General features: G+C 39.1%; 1 protein-coding gene and 1 long non-coding RNA gene across 2 annotated transcripts in view; both read right to left on the bottom strand.

Moving 5' to 3' along the window:
• Nucleotides 1-7845: 7845 nt before the first annotated feature.
• The window catches only part of LOC116042663 (zeta-sarcoglycan), a 416236-nt gene continuing 400377 nt past the window's right edge, over nt 7846-23704 (bottom strand). The window contains exon 8 of the mRNA XM_031288953.2: nt 7846-9906. Coding sequence (XP_031144813.1) covers nt 9700-9906 — 207 coding nt within the window. The 3' untranslated portion in view covers nt 7846-9699. The remainder of the gene's footprint in view (nt 9907-23704) is intronic.
• LOC116042668 lies at nt 13917-23327 on the bottom strand. Its single transcript, XR_004103289.2, has 3 exons — nt 23060-23327; nt 16525-16529; nt 13917-13927 (listed from the first exon to the last, which is right to left on the bottom strand). It is a non-coding gene; the product is annotated as an uncharacterized LOC116042668 (long non-coding RNA).

Raw genomic sequence — 23704 nt, 5'->3', positions numbered from 1 at the left:
CATGGGTTTATTTGATCATAATATTTTTTAAAAAGCGATGCTTGGTCAGGTGCCTTTGGCATTTGTAATTGACGCAAAAAGTCTCCTTTAGCGTCATATTTAGACGCGCTTGGACGGAACTCTTGGCGTCTCTAAACGTACGTTTAACTGACATGCGGCACAAGAATGGGACAGTTAGGTTCAGGAAAAGATGACGGGTGGGGTTACAAAAATGTACGTTTCAGTGACATGCTGGACAAGAACAGGACACGAACCCCAGTCTCTGTGTTATTTGACCCATCCACCACTCAACCTCATTATGCAGATTTTCGTTCTTTCATACTACTCGCTACCGTTGTCGCTCCTAATACTACGTCATCTTACAGCGCCGCGGTCAAGCTGCTGCTGTGCCCGGTGTGTTCCATACAGACGCTAAAGGGTGATTTTTGCGTCGGTATCTGGTGCTGAGAGCAATTGACCCAACATCAGTGTTTTACGAGTTGGGAGTGAGAACGGGTTGATTAGGCAGACTTGTGTTTTCAGTTAAGTACAGTATATAATTAAAATAGTTAGCATGTGTAACCCTGTTGAGGACGTATATTTACTTCCATTCATCATTTAACTGCATATTCTTTTACAACAGAGACCCTGTGTCTCAATGAGATTACCTGTATCAATAAAGGTTAAATAAAATAAAATAATGTCTCAGCTCATAGTAATGGACATATTATTTAAACTCTGCATTTTCATTTAACTTAAAATTAAAACGTATGTATCATGTTCAGATGAGTACACTTCATACCGGCCTGTTGTGTTGCATAAGTTGTTGTAATAAGGGTTGTGTATGACGTAGACATATCAGTAATCAGTGAAACAAAAAATTAGTTGTCTGGGGATCGGAAGCCTCAGCTGAAAATAACAGACACAGTATACAGTATATTAATGTATCACTAATTTGAACATTTGTTACTTTTTGACAAAGGGGTGGTATTTAAAATAAAAAAATTAAAATAGGAAAGAAGAGCATTAACTCACCATCTGTAACTTTAAGATTCACCTCTATTAATGGATCACTGTCAAATATGTCCACTCCACAATACAGTTTTATACGATCGCTATGGCAATTTTTTCAATTCTTTTAACAGCTTTTCTAAACTCTTAATGCACCAACACACCTACAACACACAATTGGCAAAACAGTTCATTTCATTCTCAAAATCACACATTGTAATCTAAACTCCAACACTGATTTTCAAAATACAATAATACACTAACACAATGTACTACGTCTACCAAAACAATGCAATCATGTCTCAAAATCAAATACTTCTTCCAAAACACTAACACATGTTCTCTTCCAACAGGAACATTTAGTCAATCACTGCACAATGTCATGCAAAACACTAACATCACATGGAATTACAGAAACTACATTATTTGATATGTGTCAGGTCTGCCCTTATACAATACAGTAATACAGTAATATGTCTTAGAGTCTGACATTTGGAGAGTGAAAGTCACAAATAAACTTTTTGCTCTGTTAGTCAACTTCATTCTCTTTTTATGTTTAGTCTCTCCATATGCTGCTTTGATGATGATGTGTTTGTCTTCCGAGCATGGTCCATAACAAACGTACTTATCAAAAGGTTTTACATTTGTCCAAGAGTTCCACTCTGTGCATTTGAATGTCACATTTTCCCCAACACAGCCACTAATGATGAGAGGCTTCATCTCCACAATACTCAGAGCTACAAGTGGAAATAAAGGAAGCATTTTTTGTTATTGCCATAGTGTCACTGCATTACAGTTTTTTACGATCGCTATGACCATTTTTTCAATACTTTTAACAACTTTCCTAAACTCTTAACGCACCAACACACCTACAGCACACAATTGGCAAAACAGTTACAGTTTTTCTTGATTGCTTTGACCTGCTTAAAGAAACTGGGATACATTCGGTTTTCATCATCACTGTCTCAGCAGAGCAGAAGACACCGCTTGCAAATGTGTTAACCCTTTCTCATTGGATTGACACATTTTCCCCACCCTTTTGCAGAACAGTTAACATGGATGTCATTCAAGCAGTCCAAACTCCATTGTTTTAGCTATGGTAATCAAACAGAAACCATCTGTTCCAAACTATTAGAAACTACCTACATCAGTATGAAATCACTGAAGCACCTGTTTGACACTCCTTCACACAAATCTTCAATTAGCAATCAGTCTGCAGGCCTTAAAGGTGCAGCGTCTGTGTTGTTCTTTGCCAACATGGATGGAAGAGGTCTAAGACAGAAGAGACTGAGTTTCAATAGTGGCTATTTCTTATACTCTACAGTAATAGATGTTTATACTTTACTGTAATAGATTTTATTTTTATTTTCTTAATTTCTTATACTCTAATAGATTTTATTTTGGTTTACATGTATTTTGTGTAATATTTACAGTATTTCAGCCACAGTTTCAAAATAAGGATCAATGGAATCAATAAAATGTGCATCAAAGCATTTCTGATTCTGGATCCAATTCTTTGCAAGAAGGCAAATTTGTCAACAAATGTCACTGGCATGAAAGCTACGTAGAGTAATAGGCTACAATAACAAGCAATGGTGCACTGATTCGCAGTGAGTGCTGTATTTTGTATTTTGTTGTCCACTGTGTAATGGTTGATTGGAAGAGCTCATACACTTGTTTGCAAGTTGTGTTGTTTGAAGGCAACATTTTCTTTTGTTGCATATTTTAAATGTTTTGGCACAGTTAGAGCCTTTTGCAAACAAAATGTGTCATTTTGACCATGAGTGCCACTGTTTCAGCCTGTGTGTTAACTGTTTTGAAAAATGTGGAGTTTGAGTTGACTGCTGTGTCAAAGCAATCAAGAAAAACTGTAATACACTAATACAATACACTATGTCCACCAAAACAATGCAAACATGTCTCAAAATCAAATAATTCTTCCAAAACACTAACACATGTTCTCTTCCAACAGGAACATTTAGTCAATCATAGAACAATGTCATACAAAACACTAACAACACATGGAATTACAGAAACTGCATTATTTGATATGTGTCAGGTCTGCCCTTATACAACAGACAATAGTATATTGTATTGACCATAGATTGTGTTTTGCACTGCAGTTTCTCTTGAAGTCTCTCTACATTTTTGTTTTGTTGTTGTTTTTTTTAAGATTATTTTTTGGGCTTTTCCGCCTTTATTTGACAGGACAGCTAGTTGAGAAAGGGGAGGGGAGACATGCAGGAAATCGTCACAAGTCGGATTTGAACCCTGGACCTCTGCGTCGAGGCATAAACCTCCAAGTATATATGTGCCTGCTCTACCCACTGAACCAACCCAGCTACCATTTTGTTTCTTTTGCTGCAGAGATTCAATACAAAAAATGAGTGACCCATCTCAGAGTAGTTTATAGAATGTACAGTTTATGAAAAAATGGAGACAGAGACAGAATTGTCCTGGTACTCCTCTTCCTCTCCCTCGTGAAGGCATTTTTTTACTTTCTGTGTTCATCTACAGTATATTGTTCAAATAGGTCCTCTTTTACTGTACTACCATATGATCATGCGATTGAAAGAACCTCAACACCTGAGTGTGTTTCCTAGAAGGGAATCAGCTGTGATTGATCTATTTGCATAACTTCAATCAGCTGTTTCTGTATAAAATCCAGGGGATATATTTGTGTTTCAATTTACAATATGAGCAGCTGTTCACTTTGACTTTAGCCTATAAGTTAGGTTTAGAACATGATGTTATCTGTTCTGACATACAGTGTGAAAGCATTTGCAAATTTGTCAATAATAATCCATTGTTTTGGTCTTGGTGGAGCTTGTGTGTAAACGAAGTTCAAGCATTTTACAGTTTTTTCCGATTGCTATGACAATTTTTTCAAACTCTTAACACACCAACACACCTACAACACACAATTGACAAAACAGTTAATTTCATGCTCAAAATCACACATTGAAAACTAAACTCTAACACTAATTTTCAAAATAAAATAATTTACTAACACAATACACTATGTCCACCAAAACAATGCAAACATGTCTCAAAATCAAATAATTCTTCCAAAACACTATCACATGTTCTCTTCCAACAGGAACATTTAGTCAATCACTGCACAATGTCATACAAAACACTAACATCAGATGGAATTACAGAAACTAAATTATTTCATATGTGTCAGGTCTGCCCTTATACAATAGATTAGAATAGTATATTGTATTGATCATAGATTGTGTTTTACATTGCAGTTTCTCTTGAAGCCTCTCTACATTTTTGTTTTGTTGGGTTTAGTAAATGCATGCATTTTGTTTCTTTTTCTGCAGAAATTCAATACAAAAAATGAATGACCCATCTCAGAGTAGCTTTATAGAATGTACGGTTTACTGTATGAAAAAAAGAAGACAGAGACAGAATTGTCCTGGTACTCGTCTTCCTCTCACTCGTGCAGCAATTTTTTTACTTTCTTTGTGTTCATCTGTATTGTTCATTTTCCACACAAAATCAGCCCAAATAGGTCCTCTTTTACTGTATGTACTACTACAGTACAGTAACATATGATCATGCGATTGAAAGAACCTCAACACCTGAGTGTGTTTCCTAGATATCAATCAGCTGTGATTGATCTATTTGCATAACTTCAATCAGCTGTCTCTCAGTAGCAATGGAATAAAATGGAGGGGGTATATTTAAGTTAATTTGTGAACAGCTGTTCACTTTCACTTTAGCCTATACGTGATGTTATCTGTTCTGACATGTGTGTAAAAGAAGTTCAAGCATTTTACATTTGTGTTAACTGTATGCATTTTGTGTCAAAGAAACAAGAAATATGTTAAATGTATAGCCTACACAGACGGATGTTGTGCTAACTGTGTTAAGAGTTTAGGAAAGTTGTTAAAAGTATTGAAAAAATTGTCATAGTGATCAGAAAAAACTGTAAGTTTGTGTTAACTGTATGCATTTTGTGTCAAAGCAACAAGAAATGTGTTAATTGTATAGCCTACGCAGACAGATGTTGTGCTAAATGTGTTAAGAGTTTAGGAAAGTTGTTAAGTAAGTAAGTATTGAAAAAGGTGTCATAGCGATCCTAAAAAACTGTAATAAATTAAAATATGCACATTTCTTTTAATATTGATACATTTTATTATTTGTGATGGCAAAAAAAGTAAATGGCTCATTTAGAAAAAACAAACAAAAAGCAAATCATCTAACAGCTACAGCATTTATACACAAGCTACAGTCGTTGCAAATACAGGAAAAACAAAAAAATAACTCACCAGAACATAAAAGGCATTCCCTATGGGCCCCTCCCCGCATCCACAGCTATTTATTCCAGCATCTTTTTGGGCCCTGGGTACTCCTCCCTTTTCCTCGAACACACACACACACACACACACACACACACACACACACACACACACACACACACACACACACACACACACACGCACACACACACAAACACGCACACATATGTGTGCATTTGTGTAAAACTGTTGTAGCATATACAAAATGCGTTCATGACTGTAGACAATAAAGGGCAACATTTATATCTATAAGATCAGTCTGAAGTCAGTCAACTATATATAGCCTGCTAACATTCAAAGAAACTTTATATACCCTTTATATACCCTAACTTTATATATAAATATACCCTTCTGTAAGGCTTTATGATTACTTTTTTTTGTAATAAACAATTCAAATGTCCATAAAACCAATGAAAACAGAGGCCCCATTTACACTTCCACTGCGGATGCAGCAGTAGATCACACAGATCATCGGGCAGTTTTAAAATTTTATTTCCTCTCCACATCACTATACTCCCTCAGGACCACCATACTTCACTCTGCACTATCCTCATCTACCAAGGCCAGGTTTCTGGACTCATAACAAGATTATATTTTTCAGAACCAAAATTCAGTGCTCCAGTCATGTAAACATTATTATTTCTGGAAGACAACAATCTATGCATTCATAAACAGATTATTCCTTTTTCCTTTTGAGTAGCAATATTGTAGTGTTAATGCATGCTTTCTAACATCGAACATTAAACTTAATCAAACGTTAAAATATACAGAATTGTAACTAAAACAGAGCCGTCGATGCATGTCATTACAAAGAGAACATGGTGTACAGGCTTTTGAGAACTCCAGGAGTGTTTTCACCATAGAGAGGAAGATTAACAGCCATTCATGGCATGTTTGGGGAGCCATACAATCACACCTTACTTTTTTGCATTTCCTAGACCACATTTGGACCCTTTTTCCTTTTCCTTAATCTCTTAGGTCAGCCTGTTTGTACTCTCTTTATGAGAACTGTCAGTATGCTTTAGCAGGCAGGTATATTTATGAAGGCTGAGAGAAGCTGAAAGAAGCTGAGAGAAGCGGCCATTACTAACGACAGCCATCACAACACAACTACTGATAATACAGTCTTTCCACTCCAACATATTTCACAGTTGTGCCCCTGGTTATGAAATGACCAAAAATGTATTGGCCATTCATGGAAACAGAGCACCTTATCTCACCTCCACCTCTCCACCATCATTCATCCTCTTTCTATTTCCATCTGCCCCCCCCCCCTTTCTTCTCTCATACGTAGTGATTAACCAAACCATTCTCCTCTTCTCAGTAACGTGTCTCAACAAGCAAAGGGGAAATGAGAAAATATTATCTCAGTCCTCTGCTTGCTTTGACGGCGCTTGTCATTCAAATAAAATACACACTTTCATTATCCACTGACAATACTCTGCCTCTGCTTTGTGTGTGTGTGTGTGTGTGTGTGTGTGTTTGAGTGTGTATGTTTGTGTGTGCGGTAGTGTCATAGATAAGTTTGTCAGGGCAGCTCATGTGAATGCTGCCATTTGACACTGCAACACAAAGAGTCAACCACTGTTATACTGTCATACAAGTAAGGGGACAATGTGTCTATTTTTAAATTAGAAACTTTCAACATAATACAGTAAAAGATAGTCAGATAGTGTTGTGGGCAGGACATTAAGTCAGATTCAGTGGTGAGTAGCATATTTCCTACACTAGTGTGTGCTTCAAGTAACAACTTATGTCAGTAAAGCAATGCCTACCCCAAAACTACACACATTGTAAAAAGAACTAAGCTAATATAAAGAACATCCTTCTTTGTGTCTGAATTGTTCAGAATTATTTTGTTTTCATTTTATAACTGTGAAGGAGGAAACGGTGAGTCTGCAGCCTAAAGGTTCACAGAAGTAGGATTGGTATCCAGATTTGTAAATACAATAACAATTTGTATAGTAAAAGCTACATCTTTTAGATGTTTTGTCTGTAAATTGTGTCAGGACACCTCTGAAGCCAACACAATTTTGAAAATTAAATTAAATCATATGAAATAATGTGGAAATGTCAGTAACATATAGTTATTACGATTGTAATCATCAGGGAAGCATTTTCATCTCTCTTGGGAACACAGAAACATAAAAGCGATAATTACAAATTTAACAACACTGAAGACTCCAGAGATTCTCTTTAAAAACAATATTATTTTATTTTGTATTTTATTGGTATTGTTATATACATGGCATAATTTGTGCTTTTTTTATTATCAAGAATAAAACCATACACACCAGAAAATTAAACTTTAAACCAGGATTGAATTGTTCTTTTTTCAGCTGGATATACTGAGAGTTCTACAAAACCAGGAGAGCAGGGGAGGAAAGACAGAAAACGAAATAGATAGATAGGTAGATCGATAAATATATAGTTTTTTCCAGAGACACTTGCAGATGGTCCACTGAGGGTAGTGTGAACGTTCAGACTGTAATGTGCTTTCACCAACAGCAGCAAAGGCACCTGTGTATCACTTTGTTTAAAAAAAAAAAAAAAAAAAAAAGTACGCCTCAGGGCCTTAATCCAATCGTAGACATACAACCAATTCCATCCACTATGTCTTCCACAGGGATTTCTGCCACACAAATCTGCTGATTTCCAGACATTGCAGAGGTTGGGCGCTAGGTTAGCCAGCTCGAGGCCATTTACACTGATTCTCTCTCCCCCCATTTGACTATATATCAAAAATAACCCCCAAAACAATATTTTGGACCTTCTTGACTTTTCTTGCTTAGGTTGCAGAAATTTAAAGGGGGCATAGTATGGGAGGAAAGGGGCATTATTCCTGATATTTGAGTTTGGGATGGCAAAAAGAGAGTAATGGGAGGTAAAAATACTGAATTAAGAATAAGCTGAAGAAAGAACAAAAAGGAGAGTGGGGTTAGAAATGTTACTCAATGACAAAGAAAACCAACATGACCAAGAAGAAAGAGGGCTTAGCAAGAACAGCAGAAAGGTCATGCAAAAAGAAGGAAAAAAGTCTGACCGACAAGGAACGCTGGATGAAGATGCATAATGGTCCATAACAAGACCAAAATTGGTCTGGCTGTTGCCCGACTGGTGCCTCTGCCTGACTGGAGGTTTGGCCCTATACCATAAAATGGTCGGTCTGCCATAGCATCCACCTGAGCCTTAATTTTTTCACTTTTCATTTTCTTCATTCCATTTGTTTCTGTCTGGCGAGAAAGCATCACATGCCCAGATAGAATGACTCCAGAGAGACGGAAACCAAAAGACATGTCTTTTGGTGGTGAGGGGGAGAAACCCTGCATCTGGTACTGATGAGCATTACAAGGATGTTGAAGGGAAAAACAACAGGATTCAAAGAGATAACACGAAAAATATTTCAGAAAAGAGAACTAAAATAAGATAAAAGTAGATGTGAAAAAAAAAATGTAAATATAAGGGGGAAAAAGCTGGTGAATGCAACGTTGAAGCACAATTAATTGCATTAGTTATCTTATGAAAAGTGGGGTCGGCCAGCATATTCACTATCAGGTGCAGATTAATACAGAAGGGTCACATGTCAATGTTTGGGTTAAAAGACTAAAGGGGGAGAGGGGGAAGGCCTTTCTGGTATAGATTGGTCCGTTAGCTAGCCTTAGCTTCCCACAAGACTAAACCATTGTCTGATTTATTTGTTAACTACCTGCAAGGCTTAACTAAAGTCCACACTAATGACTAATAGCCAACTGAGTCCTTGTCCATGTCCCTGCTGGCGCGTTTGCAGTCCATCACCGTATCTGTTCATCCTAACAAAATCATGAGATTTCCAGTAAGGGAGTTCACAGTTCTCAGGAAACCCCAAAATGTAATCCTTGTGACTTTCAGAAAACATCATGGCAGCAATTCAACAATGGCAAAGACAGCCAACGAGAGCCCCAGAGTGAGAATGTCCATTGATGTCCATGAGTAGCGTCATAGCAGCATACCCACCAGCTAACCTGCTTTTTCTTCCCGCCATGTCATTCATCCTCTTGACTAGCATTAGCAACTGACCAATCCATATTAATTTGGTTGGTGAGCTGGCAAAAGCTTCTCACCAAGCTCTAGTCCATGTTGATTCAGTCCTTTAGCTGACAGTAGCTTCACACCAAGCCACAGTCTTTTTGTTAATGTGGTATGTTAGCAAATATTAGCTTCCTGCCCAGTTGTAATCCATATAATTTGATTGGTTAACAGACATGAACTTCTTGCCATGCTACAATCCATGTGGATTCGGTACGTTAGCTGGCATTAGCTTCCCACCAAGCCATAATCCATGTTGATTAAGTCCGTTGGCTAGCATTAGCTTCAAACTCTAATAGTCCATATGTCCCGGGTGTCTGTTGACCTCCCATTTTCAGCTCCAGAGACAAAAGTTACTGGTGGTTTGGCAGGTAGAGCCTTTCTCAGCCGGGGACAGGTAGAGCTTGCCATTAGCGCAGGCACAAAGCTCGTACACAGTCTGTTTGGTGTAGGTAGTACCTGCTGGCGCCCCCTCCAGGGGGTCCACAGCGCTGCCATGGGGAATGTTGCCCAGCCTGATGGTGTTGGCATCTAGAAAGATCTGTGTACATAAAAGAGAAATGATTTAGAAAACTTTGATTTTAGAGCAATGCATGAAGAACAAAAGAAAGACAAACAAACACAAAGAAAGAAGAAAGACAATAAAATAATATATAAAACATGAACATTGATGCACAGAAGTTGATGTTACTGCTGTAGGGTAGTGAGCTCACATGGATTGTATTAGTGCCTAAAATAGCATACAGAAAAACAGAAAGGGAAAAAAGTTGTTTTTTATAAAAAATAGAAAAGAAACTGGGGTTGTGGATATGGAGAAAGAGAGAACACATTGCCCTAGGGGATTACTATACTCTCTGTGGTCGACTTATACATAAGGACCATGTGTCAAAAACAGTGTTGTGCTAGTTACTGAAAAATAGTGATTAGTTACAGTTACTACTACACATTACCTCATTGAAAAAGGTAACTAAATTACATTACTGATTACTTCTACCAAAACGTAATGTGTCACTTTGATAAGTAACAGTAAACAGTTAGACTTCACAAAGACAGCTTTTTGTTTGTAAAAATGTGCTATTAGCCGAGCTAGCACGCTATGCTTGTGTAAAACATAGCGGAGGTGGATGACAGACTTCAAACAGAGAAGATTAAAATATCGCTTACTACATGTCTACATGTTTATGCTTGTTGAACAGGATTTATTGATAAAGTATTGGCTGACCTTTATACATTTAGTTGATATTGTTTAAAAGGTACACATTCCTAAATAGATTTGTGTTTAATCACATTACCACAAATTCATTTGACACATTGCAAACCTGGGGTTGGGTATAGTATTCCAGCAGAGTAGCACTGATTGATGTCTGAGTCTAACATAATAAAGCTGATATGTGTTGTTTCTAGTGTGCACTGTACTGTGCACACAAAATGTACCTTTATTTATCCAGGACTTCTCTTAAGATAGATACAATATCTCTTTTACAAGAGAGACTTAGCCAAAATGGCAGAATGCAGAATAGTTACTACATAATGTAACTGGTCAGATACCCAATACACAGAGAGCGGGAAGAGTGGAGGGTCAGTGGAAACCCACAGCTCATTAAACCTGTGTTGGGTTAATCCAGTCATGGGAAGAGGAGAAGCATTCAGAAGAGAATGAATATGAGAGAAGCAGAGGCAGATACAGTACATATGTTCCAGAGAGGAAAGAGAGCAAACTAAAATTACACTTTGAGACAACTGTCAATGAAAACAAGAAAGATGGACGATTAAATGAAAGAGAGAAAAGAAGAGAGATATAGACAGAGACCCTGAGAGACAGTAGTGATTTTCTTGTTCTTCAAAGACCAGCACTTCTCTTTTCCTCTCACTTCCAATCATCTCTCCTCCCTTTCCCCCATTTCTAGACCCCCACTGGCCTCTATCCCTCCTGACCCTTCTCCCTGCATTCCTTCAGTCCACTCCTCCTATTTTCAGATTGATACAAGCTGGGTTTCAAACGAGAATCATTACACAATCTTGGTTTCTATTGACTGCTATGCTTGCTTATTTATTTACTCTGCAATCTTCACTGTTCAAGGAAGCACTGCTCTCTTGCATTTCCTCTCTCTCACATACACACTCACACACCCCAAGGCTGGGCGGTAATCTCAGCAGACATCAGTATCCCCATTATTCATGTTCTTCATTTTAGAAATAAGGAGAGGGGAAGTGAAAAAATGTGCAAAAAAAATAGCTATGAGTGCAAAAAGAAGAGGAAAAGATAGGGATGAAAGGATGACAGAGGAGAAAATGTCACATCAGAAGTGGTTGAGAGAGGATGGGGGACATAAAGAGAGGGAGATAAGATGAACAAGGAAAAAAGGAGAAGAGACGAATGAGGGATTCAGAAACTCCAACAGCTAGGAACCAATTAGTATAACTAATGATTTCACATTGGCTGACGGGGCACATCGCGCTCTGTATAAACAACATACAGCACACACAGCACACAGCACACAGCACACACACACACACACACACACACACACACACACACACACACACTTCCTGCATGATGGAGCAGAGCAGAGGTATGCTCATGTTGCCTTTAAATATCTGTGCAGTTAAAAGCAGTACATCTATTAGCCATTAACCTGAAGATAGATAGGCAGGTAACCGACTGAGGTAACCTTAAAGATTGAGTCATCCCTAATAGCCCAGAGGTTTTCACTCAGTGAGATACTCAAATTCTACAATATCTCCTGTATTATTAATTTCCATTCTCCAATCTAAAGTGTCCTGGGTGTGAAAATGTCCAATCCACATTTATCTTACCCTGTAGATTAAAGGTATGTTGATTGGTACAATTGAGGAGGTTGACATGGGGATTATAGCAGGTGCTAATCCTATGGGTAGAATTTTGGTGTCTACTGTATATATACTCCCCAGATGGGATTAACATCACCAAGTAAAGCATGCAGTAATGAAATCACTCAACCTCCCCTAGCTCTAGGAAAAAAAATAATAATCCTAAGCATCATTTCTCTTAACATTTTTGCTGTTAAATACAATACCCCTAGTGGGAAAAAAACAAAAGAAAAAAACAATCACATCATGTCTTCGTCACTTCAACTAATGCACCGACAAAACTACTGATATGTTTCAGCAAGATAGGTGAATTCATTTATAGAAAATTACGGTTTATTTGTAATGCTTTATGGGAGTCCACATTTCCCAAATTTCAACAGGCGAGGTGGTACAGTAGGTGCAAAGTTGGCATGACTAATAGTCAGTTAGGCCACAATCCTTTCGTTATAGGAATATTAGAATGTTTTTGGAGCTGTCCATGGACAAGTGTAAATGCCACTGAGCTCATGTTACTCTAGATATAAAGAAGCTTCCTATGTGTGCATTATCGTCACAATAGTCCTGTTTCCACACAAAATTTTGGAAAAAATGTTTTTTTTAGTTATTCAGTTAATACAAAAGACTACTGTGTACAGCTTTCTCATTAGCCCGCCATGCTTGGTTTTAATAAGACATAGTAACAATGACAACAATATTCTTCACAGTATAGCCCGTAAAAACTAATACATGCACTTCTCTTCCCATGTGCTTGGCCACAATACATCTCTAAATGTCAAGGTATGCCTTTAACAGGTCCCTGGCGCACAACTGTCATCTTCCCTTCGGCTCCCCAATAAAAGCTGCCAGGGTTCAGCTACTGTATATCCTTACAGAGGAAAGGACTCAGTCACGGTTGGCAACATAACTAAAATCTAATTCCGACAGTCTGCTTGCCATAACAATGAAAACCTAAAATGAACTTGAGCATGGCAAAGGGGATGGGAGAATGAGGAGAGATAGGTGCATGTTTATGTGAGGTAATGGCAATGAAATTACTGGTTTCTCTTGCATAACATTGGAAACATCGTGAAAACAAACTGAGGGGAGGGGAACAGAGGAAGGAGGAAGGGAGGGAGGGAAGAGAATAGATTACAGTAGTGGAGATGAGAGACTTACAAGGAGGGATGGAGTGAGGAAGACATCGATAGAAAAAAGGTGAGAGGAAGGCAGATGGAAAGAAAGATAAAAATGGGATGGTTGCTCGATAGCATGCAGTGAGTACAGTAGAGGAGAGGTGGTGGATGGACAGATAGATGGACAGATGGAAAGAAGAAAGGGAAGTAAAGGAAGGGGAGTGGAAGTCATTTTTTGCAGCTTAAAGGAGAATTCCGGTCGATTTCAACACGTAGCTCTGTTGTTTGTAAATTTGGAGTGCTGTCAGGAGCGAGAAAAAGGAAAACAATCAGTGTTGCCTACACCGTGTTATCCTCCTGCTACAGTTTGCACCCAGGAGGCTGAAACAGGGCAAGTTTCAAACGTGCTTTTAGCCTCTTAACAAGTTTGAAATGTCATTACAAGTGCCTACCCATGTGAAGTGATTCCTTCTGAATGAACACAGTGAATCTGACTGCAGTAGATGTGAAAGAAATGCATAAAAGTTGTGCTAATTCAGCTCTGTTTAGTTCCAGTGTTGAGACGGCAAGACTAAAGGCCGTTTTACGGTTGTGCGCAAACTCCACGCCATAGCTACACCGTCGCTCCCACGGCGTCGTGACCCTTTCGGAGTTCTGCGTCAGGGTTGAACGTGTTGCTTTGCATCGCGGTGCATTTCACGCCAGAACGCTAGGGGGTGTGTGGTTTCCGGAGGGTCAATCGCGAAACTCTTTGTTTACTTGTGCGTTGGTGTGTGCCTTGAGCCGGCATGTGTGTGTGTGTGGGGGGGGGTGGGTGATAGAGCGAGGGAGAAAGTGAAAGAGTGACGGCAATTGTCTTTGGAGCAAGTTGTGACTCTAGAGGCATAGTGAGAGAAACAAAGTGTCTCCCCTGTGCTTTCTGACAATGGTGGGAAATCTGTAGCATGAAAAGTTCACCCTCTCCTTGATTTCATGTTGTTTTTGGAGGAGAACCAGGAAATGAGTTGGGGGAAGAGCAACGCTACCAAGCCACGGCCGAGCGACTTGCGTGGCCGCGACGTGTAGTTACATTTTTGGAGAGGTGCACGTCAGGCTACGGCGTAGGGTCCGGCGTAGACGCGGAGGGGTCTGCGGGGGTCTTTGGGGGTACGCCGTCGATTCTACGCACGACTATAAAACGGCCTTTAGGGACCGTCTACAAACTACAACACCGAAAAGAGATACAACAAAAATATTTATTAATTTAATGATTAAATAAGGTAGTGTCTCCAAATTTACCTCAATTATAACTTGTCACCTGCAAGTTGTACTACAGCACTTACTTTAAAAAAATAAGCATATGCCTATTTTTGAAAATATGTTTGTATCACTTTTCGGTGTTGTAGTTTGTAGTTCGAAGCACTCGTCTTGCCGTCTCAACACCTAAACTAAACAGAGCTGAATTAGCACAACTTTCATGCATTTCTTTCACATCTACTGCAGTCAGATTCACTGTGCTCACTCGGAAGGAATCACTTCACATGGGTAGGCACTTGTAATGACATTTCGAACTTGTTAAGAGGCTAAAAGCACGTTTAAAACTTGCCCTGTTTCAGCCTCCTGGGTGCAAACTGTAGCAGGAGGATAACACAGTGTAGGCAACACCGATTGTTTTCGTTTTTCTCGCTCCTGACAGCACTCCAAATTTACAAACAACAGAGCTACGTGTTGAAATCGACCGGAATTCTCCTTTAAGGTTGGATTAGCGCTGACATTCATCCCAAATTAAAGTGTCTCTAAGTATTAGGTTGGCCTGTTATTAGCAGTATGTGAGGGTCTGTACATGTGAATGTGTGTGTTTGTGTGTGTGTGTCTGTAAGGACATGGGTCTGTTTGTGAATAAATATGAAGGAGTGCTTGTTGTGTGCATTGTTCTAAACATATTCAGCGACATGTCTGCATTTTGTCTGTATGTATGTGTGCGTGCATGTGTTTGTATGATTACACCGATACAACTCTGTTCTCCCACTCCTCTCACCTCTATGAGCAAATCAAAGGAAGGAGAGGGCTCTATTGTCACGTTAATATTAAGTCATTTGAAAGCCTTTATGGTGCTACGAGTCAGGAGAAAAAGTCCATTGAATTCACATATAAAGGTCAGCACACATTTCTTATATTTTTCTTTTCATTAAATCATGAGCAGCAGTCCACCACACACATGTTCTAGGCTCTGCTGTACATTCCTCAGCACCTGGTAAACGCACACATGTTGAGGAATTAAGAGCCTAAAATGTCTGTGTGTGTAGTGGACTGTAGCTAATGATTTAATAGAAATTAGAAACTTTGTGAGATATCTTTTTTAGAGGATCTAAGAAAAAGAGCATTGTTGTCAGCCTGACATGATCAAACATTTTATCAGATGAGTTTTAGCTCACTTTCCTCACATTTAGATCATTTTTTTCACATTTGAGACAGAAATTTGTGTAAAACAATATGTTAAAAACATAGGAGAAACAATGAGAAATTGAATCTGTTATTTAAAATGTAACCTAAAAAAACCTTCCTTTTTCTTGATCGTTTTCATTTGACATGTGTATATTCCAATGCTCAATTTTTGTCTGTTAATAATAATAATAATAATAATAATAATAATAATAATAATAATAATAATAATAATAATAAATATTAATAATAATATATATATATATATATATAAGGGCTGTCAATCGATTAAAACATTTAATCTAATTAATTACATACTCTGTGATTAATTAATCGAAATTAATCGCATACATAATTAACGGTGCCTGAACCGAAAATAAAAAAAGAAAAGAAAAGAAAAGGGTACTAAACAACAGTCGGTGACATTAAAGAACGGCTTGTTTATTGCTAAGGCCATATGGTCAAAATTAAATGATTTAATAATAAGGTATAACAATAACAATAACTTATTTCACTAGTAAATTGCTGTTGAACGACAAAAACAACCACCAGGTGGGAAAAGGACATTTACAATAACTTCAAATGCACCACGAGGGTGTAGTTTACCAGTTTCATTGAACGCACCGTCTGTGTTGTTTCTCCACGGCAGCTGCAGATTGTTACATTCTGGTGTTGAATCCTCTACAGTAAAACACAGTCAAACTTTACACCGTTTAGCGTTAGCTGTCAGCATTTTAATCGTGTTTAATCCAGCTACTAGCTAGCGGTAGGCTAACGTTAGCTGCTGTTGAGTATAGTGTTAACTAGCGTCACATGCAGCGGTGTTTGTGTTGCCTGTATCGTCTTCTGAGCATCAGAGAGAAGCGCAGACATATCAGTGGCACCAGATTTCGGTAGCCAGGGTTGGCAGGAAGAAGATTTTTACAAGTAAATGTTCCAGTTAATGATCCAGGCAGCACATTCTCGTCTCCCTCCTTCATTTTACAGTCAAATGGTGGCTAGAACGGCTGCGGGTCAAACGTCAATATGGAATAGATTAATCTGCGGGGTTTTTTTTTTACGCGTTATTTTGACAGCCCTAATATATGTGTGTGTATATATATATATATATATATATATATATATATATATATATATATATATATATATATATTTTTTTTTTTTTTTAATATATTTTATATATATATATATATATATATGCAGCATTGTGCACAGGCAGTGTACATAATAATAGGAACACTACAAACCTCACAAATGATCATAGACACAACCTCACAGTCAGTGACACAGTCCCAAGACACATGCAGGGCTATGGAGGTGCTTATATTATCTTGTCTACTCCCTGCATACATATATAATGAGGAAGTGTTTGATTGTGTCTGTGTCTGGTATGACTGTCTCCATGTGTACCTTATGCATTTGCATAAATGTATAAGTCTGGTTGGGTGGTTGGGTGTGTGCATGCAGCATGAGTGTGTGTGTGGGTCTGAGTCCACCTCTTTCCGACATCAGTTTAGCAAGCGCGTTGCTCTGGTGTCAGGGAGATGGGAAACATGCGAGAAGCGGCAATTATGAAGGGTCAAAACATTTTTCATGGATGATTTCCTTTTGTACAGCTGAGAAACAGGCAAAAGAGGGTGGGAGGCAAATGTGCTGTAAGAGAGGAGGGGAAGGCTGTGATGAAAGGATGAGCTTTTCCTGGGATGAAAAGGGGGAGGGAGGTAGAGGGAAAAAGACAGCAGAGGAGATTTAAGGGTTAAAGTGCCTTTGGGGGAGATCTGAGCAAGTGTTAGGAGTGTGTTGAGGAGTAGTTTAGGAGGAGTCTAGTCTGGGTGGACAAGACAGGTAAATGAAGGATAAAGTGGGTGCAGAAATGAGAACATAATGTTTTTTTTTATGCTGCAGTTTATTTGTCTGCTGTAACCTAAGAAAAGTCATCTTACTTTAAACTTGTGCGTCAAAGTGCGGTCAAACGTTTTTGTCATATTTCATTAGTAACAAATACCCACACAACACTTTCACTTTACTACACAAAGAAAGTTATGGGTCAGTTTGTGTTACACCAGTCCACCGAGGTATATAAACCTTTAGGTACCAATGTAACTAAAGCTCGCTCCTGCATGCCTGTGTAAGCTGCAGTCAAATTGTATTGTATGATGTTAAATGAATGGACCGCGTTTTGAATTTTAGAAAGGAACATTCTCAGCTTAGGTGTCTCACCCAATTACTGTTTTAAAGGTGAAAATCAGGCAACAAGTCAACCAGGCACCTGGATACAAGCATGACTAAACCATCTTATCTGTCTGATTAAAAGCTGATTAACTGGTATGTTCAAAATGTCCACTGCCCATCTTCAGAATGACATTACTCGTGGAACAGTTATTTTTGTTTGGAGGAAATAGCCAAGACTGCATAATTACAGTATGTTTTAAAATGCTACGTAAGGTAGTCATCTAAATAAACTAAAATATAAAGTGTAATATTTAAAGTATTTGACTGAGAGGATGGATGAGTAAAGGAGTAGAGGGACAGAAGTGTGACAAAGGTTAAAGGACAATAAAAGTACAATTTTCACCCACACACAAACACACATAGTTGCAGAGCCTCAGCTCACCTTGCCTCCCATTCTCCTTCCTTTCTCTCTCTCTTGCTCCCCCTGCACTTACACATAGAACACACACACACACACACACACACACACACACACACACACACACACACACACACACAACACAAATAGGTGGGAGGTTGTGAAGCTATCTGAGTGTATTACACAAACCAGACGCTGGATTGGGTGGGTGCTGACAATGGATTGAATGACAGGCTGGCTAAAGACTGAGAGCGACGTAACACAGATGTAGTGGGGACATAAAGCGATATCAGTCTGCTATACTCTACCTTACACACACACACACACACACACACACACACACACACACACACACACACACACACACACACACACACACACACTGCAGACATCCACAGGTAGACAGTTGTAGAGAGTGTAACAGTAACACACAACAAAAACATGGACAGAGAGACAGCCGCAGAATAACATGAACACATGCTTGATAGATAGTAACACAAACAATAGAGAGAGAAATACAGATTAAATTCCACACTCAATGGAAGACTGAGCTGGGTTACATCAGACTGAGAGAATCACACACTAACACATGCATGCATGCATGCACGCACGCACGCACGCGCACACGCACACGCATACACACACACACACACACACACACACACACACACACACACACACACACACACACACACACACACACACACACAGATCTATGATGATCGCCTTGGGCAGTGTGAAGTATAGGCTAATTAATTTTCCAACATTAATCACACCTTTTCAAAAACATCCACTTCTCCCAGCTATTGGCTGGTATCTATTAATCTCCCCACACACACACACACACACACACACACACACACAGTTCTGTAGTTGGAGGATGAAACCAAGTTTTGGAAGTAAACAGAGAGGCTCTTGAGACTGAGAGACGAGGGGCCAGATGTGGCAGTGTGCTGTGAGTGTGTGTGTGTGTGGGTGTGTGTGTATGCGTACACATCTGTGCATATACATTAGTCTATGTGTTTTCTTTGTCTGTGCAATCTTAGGTGTTTGAGTTGGTGTATGTGTACACATGTGGCTGGATGCTATGTATACATCCAGTGTATGGCATACATTTGTTGTAGTGTGTGCATTTTTGAGTGCTTGATTTTTTTTGTGTCTTTGTGTATATGTGTGTGATTATGTATTTGCGACTTCTAAAGCATCATTGTGTATGACAGGGACTTACCCCCTGCCAGGATTTTAATTCACTCACCATTCTGCCTTACCCGCAGGTGAAACAACAAGCAGCAGGAAAATACATAAATAAATAAAAAGCCAGTCCCAGTGTACCAGCCCAATAACACCTTCAGGCTACTTAATAAACCCCAGCAATTTGTCAACAAACAATGAAACTCCATGTTAACCTAACTTTGTTAAAAGTTTCTGTAGTTAAAGTGTAACTCTCGCCAAAATGCAACCTAGGGTCTTTTTGTGAATGTACCCGAGTCAAACTTTTGTTTAAATGCATATTTAGGACAGAAGCGCCACTTTTAAGATTTACAGTATTTTCGTTTTTTGGTCAAATGGCTTTTTGAATGGGAGTGCTAGGGGCACTTTTATGCTAGCCTCAAAATAGCTATTTTTAAAACACTAAGAAGGCTCGACACAACATGAAACTTTGTTTGAAGTATCACCAGGGGCTCTACACATGAACTCGAGCATTGAGAACATTGTTTGTGTACCCAGAGTTTACTAAAAAGAGAGGCTTTGAACAACTCACCGTAGCTCTTGTTGTTTCCGGCCGCTACCACCTCGGCAGTCAAAATGAGTCGATATCAAAACAAGTAGCCACAGATTTAGTATATCCCTTGTGCACCGGTGTAGTTAAGGTGTAGAGCCCCTGGTGATACTTCGAGCAAAGTTTCATGTTGTGTCGAGCCTTCTTAGTGTTTTAAAAATAGCTATTTTGAGGCTAGCATAAGTGCCCCTAGCACTCCCATTCAAAAGGCCATTTGACCAAAAAACAAAAATACGGTACATCTTAAAAGTGGCACTTCCGTCCTAAATATGCTTTTAAAGTTTGACTCGGGTACATTCACAAAAAGACCCTAGGTTGCATTTTGGCGAGAGTTACGCTTTAACCTGATGTCACCTTGCTACAGTCAGCTGCACAACACAAGCAAACTCAAGTTATTACCTTTGTGCATACATGAACACAAAGTTGCAAATGTGCATTCAGGGCATTCAACTTCTTTTTACATGTCTGAAGAGAGGTTAAGGTAATGATGACACTTTACCAAACAAGTTATTGGTAACACACAATGTTTTTTTTTCTTTTGATGGTGTATCTTGTATGTTAAAGCTATTGATTTACTGTTGTTTCCTTGATATTGTTTATTCAGGAATGACGCTGACTTTGGTCTGACTTTTATCTGAGCAGAACTACATATCAGCTTCCAACCCCATGAAGGACACACTACTGTCCGGTTTTCCAGTATTAACATCTCACCAATACTGCATTATTATATTAGGCTCACTGCTTTGATTGGCACATCATGACTACCGTACCGCTCTTCTTTTGATAGGCGATCCGTCTACTTCTGTTGTTTCTGAGGTGAGAAAATACCTGGATCTCTAAAGCCTCACATTTCAAGAACAAACAGTATTATTAAAGGTGCTCTAAGTGATGTTGGGTGACATCACTTCTTGTTGACGTTCAAAGTATTGTCAAACAAAACGGAGGCTAGCTCGCCCCTCCCTCCTCCTCATCCCATCCCCTCCCCCTCCCTTCCATGCACTAACTCCCCAACCCCCACCCCCAAATCCTTCTTGTCGGTTATTGGCTGGAACACTGTTTGTTATGTTTCGTAGTGCAGGTTGGTGCAGTTTGTTTTTGTTGCTGTTTTTGGAGCCTGGGCTGTCTACAGAGACCGCGTTTCTTTTTACAGTGTGTTCAGGGGACAGGCAGCTAGCGGATAGTGAGGAGATGTGAGGAGAGGCCACAGCAGCAATCACTTATATGTGCTATATCAATTCAATTCAATTCAATTTTATTTATAGTATCAAATCATAACAAGAATTATCTCAAGACACTTTACAGATATAATAGGTCTAGACCACACTATAATATACAAGGACCCAACAATTCTAGTAATTCCCCCAAGAGCAAGCATTTAGTGCAACAGTGGCGAGGAAGAACTCCCTTTTAGGAAGAAACCTTGGACAGACCCAGGCTCTTGGTAGGCGGTGTCTGAAGGTGCCGGTTGGGGGTGTGATGAATAGTGGCAATAATAGTCACAATAAAGATAAAGTAACTATGACTAGACATAGTAGTATAATATCATTCATTATAACACAGTTAACATGCTGCCCAACTTCCTGTTGATCAAAGTGGAGCTTTTCTGAGCTTTGTATTTGTATTATATGTTTAGCGATCCTTTTACAAAAAGAGTGTCTTTTAGTATCACTCCCTGGAGAGCGTTTCTGTGTCTGCTTCTCAACAAACCGCAAACAAACATCAAAATGTAACTATTTTGCAAACTAATTGGTGTTGTAGTTTATCCCACTGCACTGTACCTTTTCCGCTTGACTGCATATGTGGCATTTCTGAAGTATTAAGGAGGTGAAAACTTTAGATTTTAAACCCTATGACAAGGATCCTGATAAGGCTTTAACCCAACAGATACTCTGAGCCATCAATGGAAATAAAAGTTAACTTCAGTGACTTAAGTCAGCTAACATACAAAATGTTTTAAAACCAATGTCTCTGACTTTCTGTGGATGGCAACTGGCAAATGTAGTTTCCATGTTTCAGTTTGCGAGGGCGTCTATTGTCTAAGGAGTGTCCTGTAAAAATGAGTGGCGAGTGAGGCGAAACAACTTCTCCAGTACAAAGACAGAAAGAGGAAAAGAATGAGTGATGCACAAAAGTTGCTGACAATAACTGTGGGGGCATAAAACGCATATCATGAGGTGAGTAGAAGAACAGATAGATTGATGGAAAGTTAACTTGGAAATAATCAACAGAGAGACGAGTACAGAGGCAGTGAGAGAGTGAACAAATTTGAAGAGAGAAGAAATTAGATGGACAAGAAAGAGAGACAGTGAATTAATGTCCGACAGAAAAAGAGAGGGAGATAGAAAGAGAGGAAGGGAATCCTGAGAGGATCTGTCAGCTCTCGTTGGCTTTGATTTTAATGGAAGCCAGTGCTCCCCTACCTCTAACCCATTTGGCCCTAATTCCAGCGTAGCTTTCCAAACTTTTTAAACTTTAATGGCCCCTTCTTAAGTGCCAGCTGCTGACAACATTGATTTGGCTTTAAGCCTCGCTGTCCAGCACGCCTTTATTTTCTCCTGCAAAATCGACAGAAACATCTATTTTCTGCCATCCTCCTCCACCTCCTACTCATCCAATCCTCCTTCTATCCTCCCTTCATCCGCTCTCTTCTGTTCCTTTGATGGTGTCAGCGGTCGGGTGGAAAGCTTGTATGAGAATGGATAAAAAAAGAACGCTATTTGGATAAGCTGTTCTTCTTAGGGGTGTATGTAGGTATTTTTTTGCCGCATATTTCAAACAGGGCTTGATGGACAGAGAAGTGATACTTCATTTGGCGACTATGGGTGAGATGTATGGAGTTATATTCCTATCTTTATTCAAGAGTGCATTCTTTCAATTTGAGAGCATTTCTCACTGATATTACGTTCAGATTTTGTAATAATTTTCACACTCAAATAGTCACTGCTCGCGCTTGGATTTGCTCTGCTTGTGCTCAAACTTTCTGCTTGGACTCAGATATGTTGTTGCTTGGACAGATGTCCTGCTCTCAGCTTTGGCCCTTCTCCTCACACTCAGACCGATTCTGCGCACTTGCAAATCTTCTCCTCTCAGATCTCTCCTGTGCTCTTGGATTTTTTGTGTTACAATCCTATTAAAATTCTCCAACCAATAGAATGCTAGGTGTAGTGTTGACCAATGAAATGATCCCTGCCCCGTTGAGGGTGCGTTCACTTTAGAACGTCCGTTGTGGACGGCTGCTATGTAACCGAGTTTATTGATTTACCAACGCTGTCCATTGCTTTATTATTAATATATGTTAACAATGTGCACAGAATGGTTGATGCTCTTTCACCTGCACCCATCAGGAAACTGGAGAAAGCTTTGAAGTGGGACATATCAAGTTCGTCCACAACTACGAGGGTGAGTAACATAAATTAAGCATTAATATGGCGCTACCATATAGCCTAGCTTGATGTCTGTAAACAAATAGATTTTCTTTATTGTTTAGCTAGATTGAACGAAATATGACGGACAGTATGTGTTTATTTAATGACCCCATTTTTTTTTTCCTTGTTTGGTTAAACATATTCCTGGGGATTTGGCTAAT

Source organism: Sander lucioperca, chromosome 4 (genome assembly GCF_008315115.2).
Source record: "Sander lucioperca isolate FBNREF2018 chromosome 4, SLUC_FBN_1.2, whole genome shotgun sequence".
Lineage (NCBI taxonomy): Eukaryota > Metazoa > Chordata > Actinopteri > Perciformes > Percidae > Sander > Sander lucioperca.
This window is presented reverse-complemented; position numbering and strand designations above follow the sequence as displayed.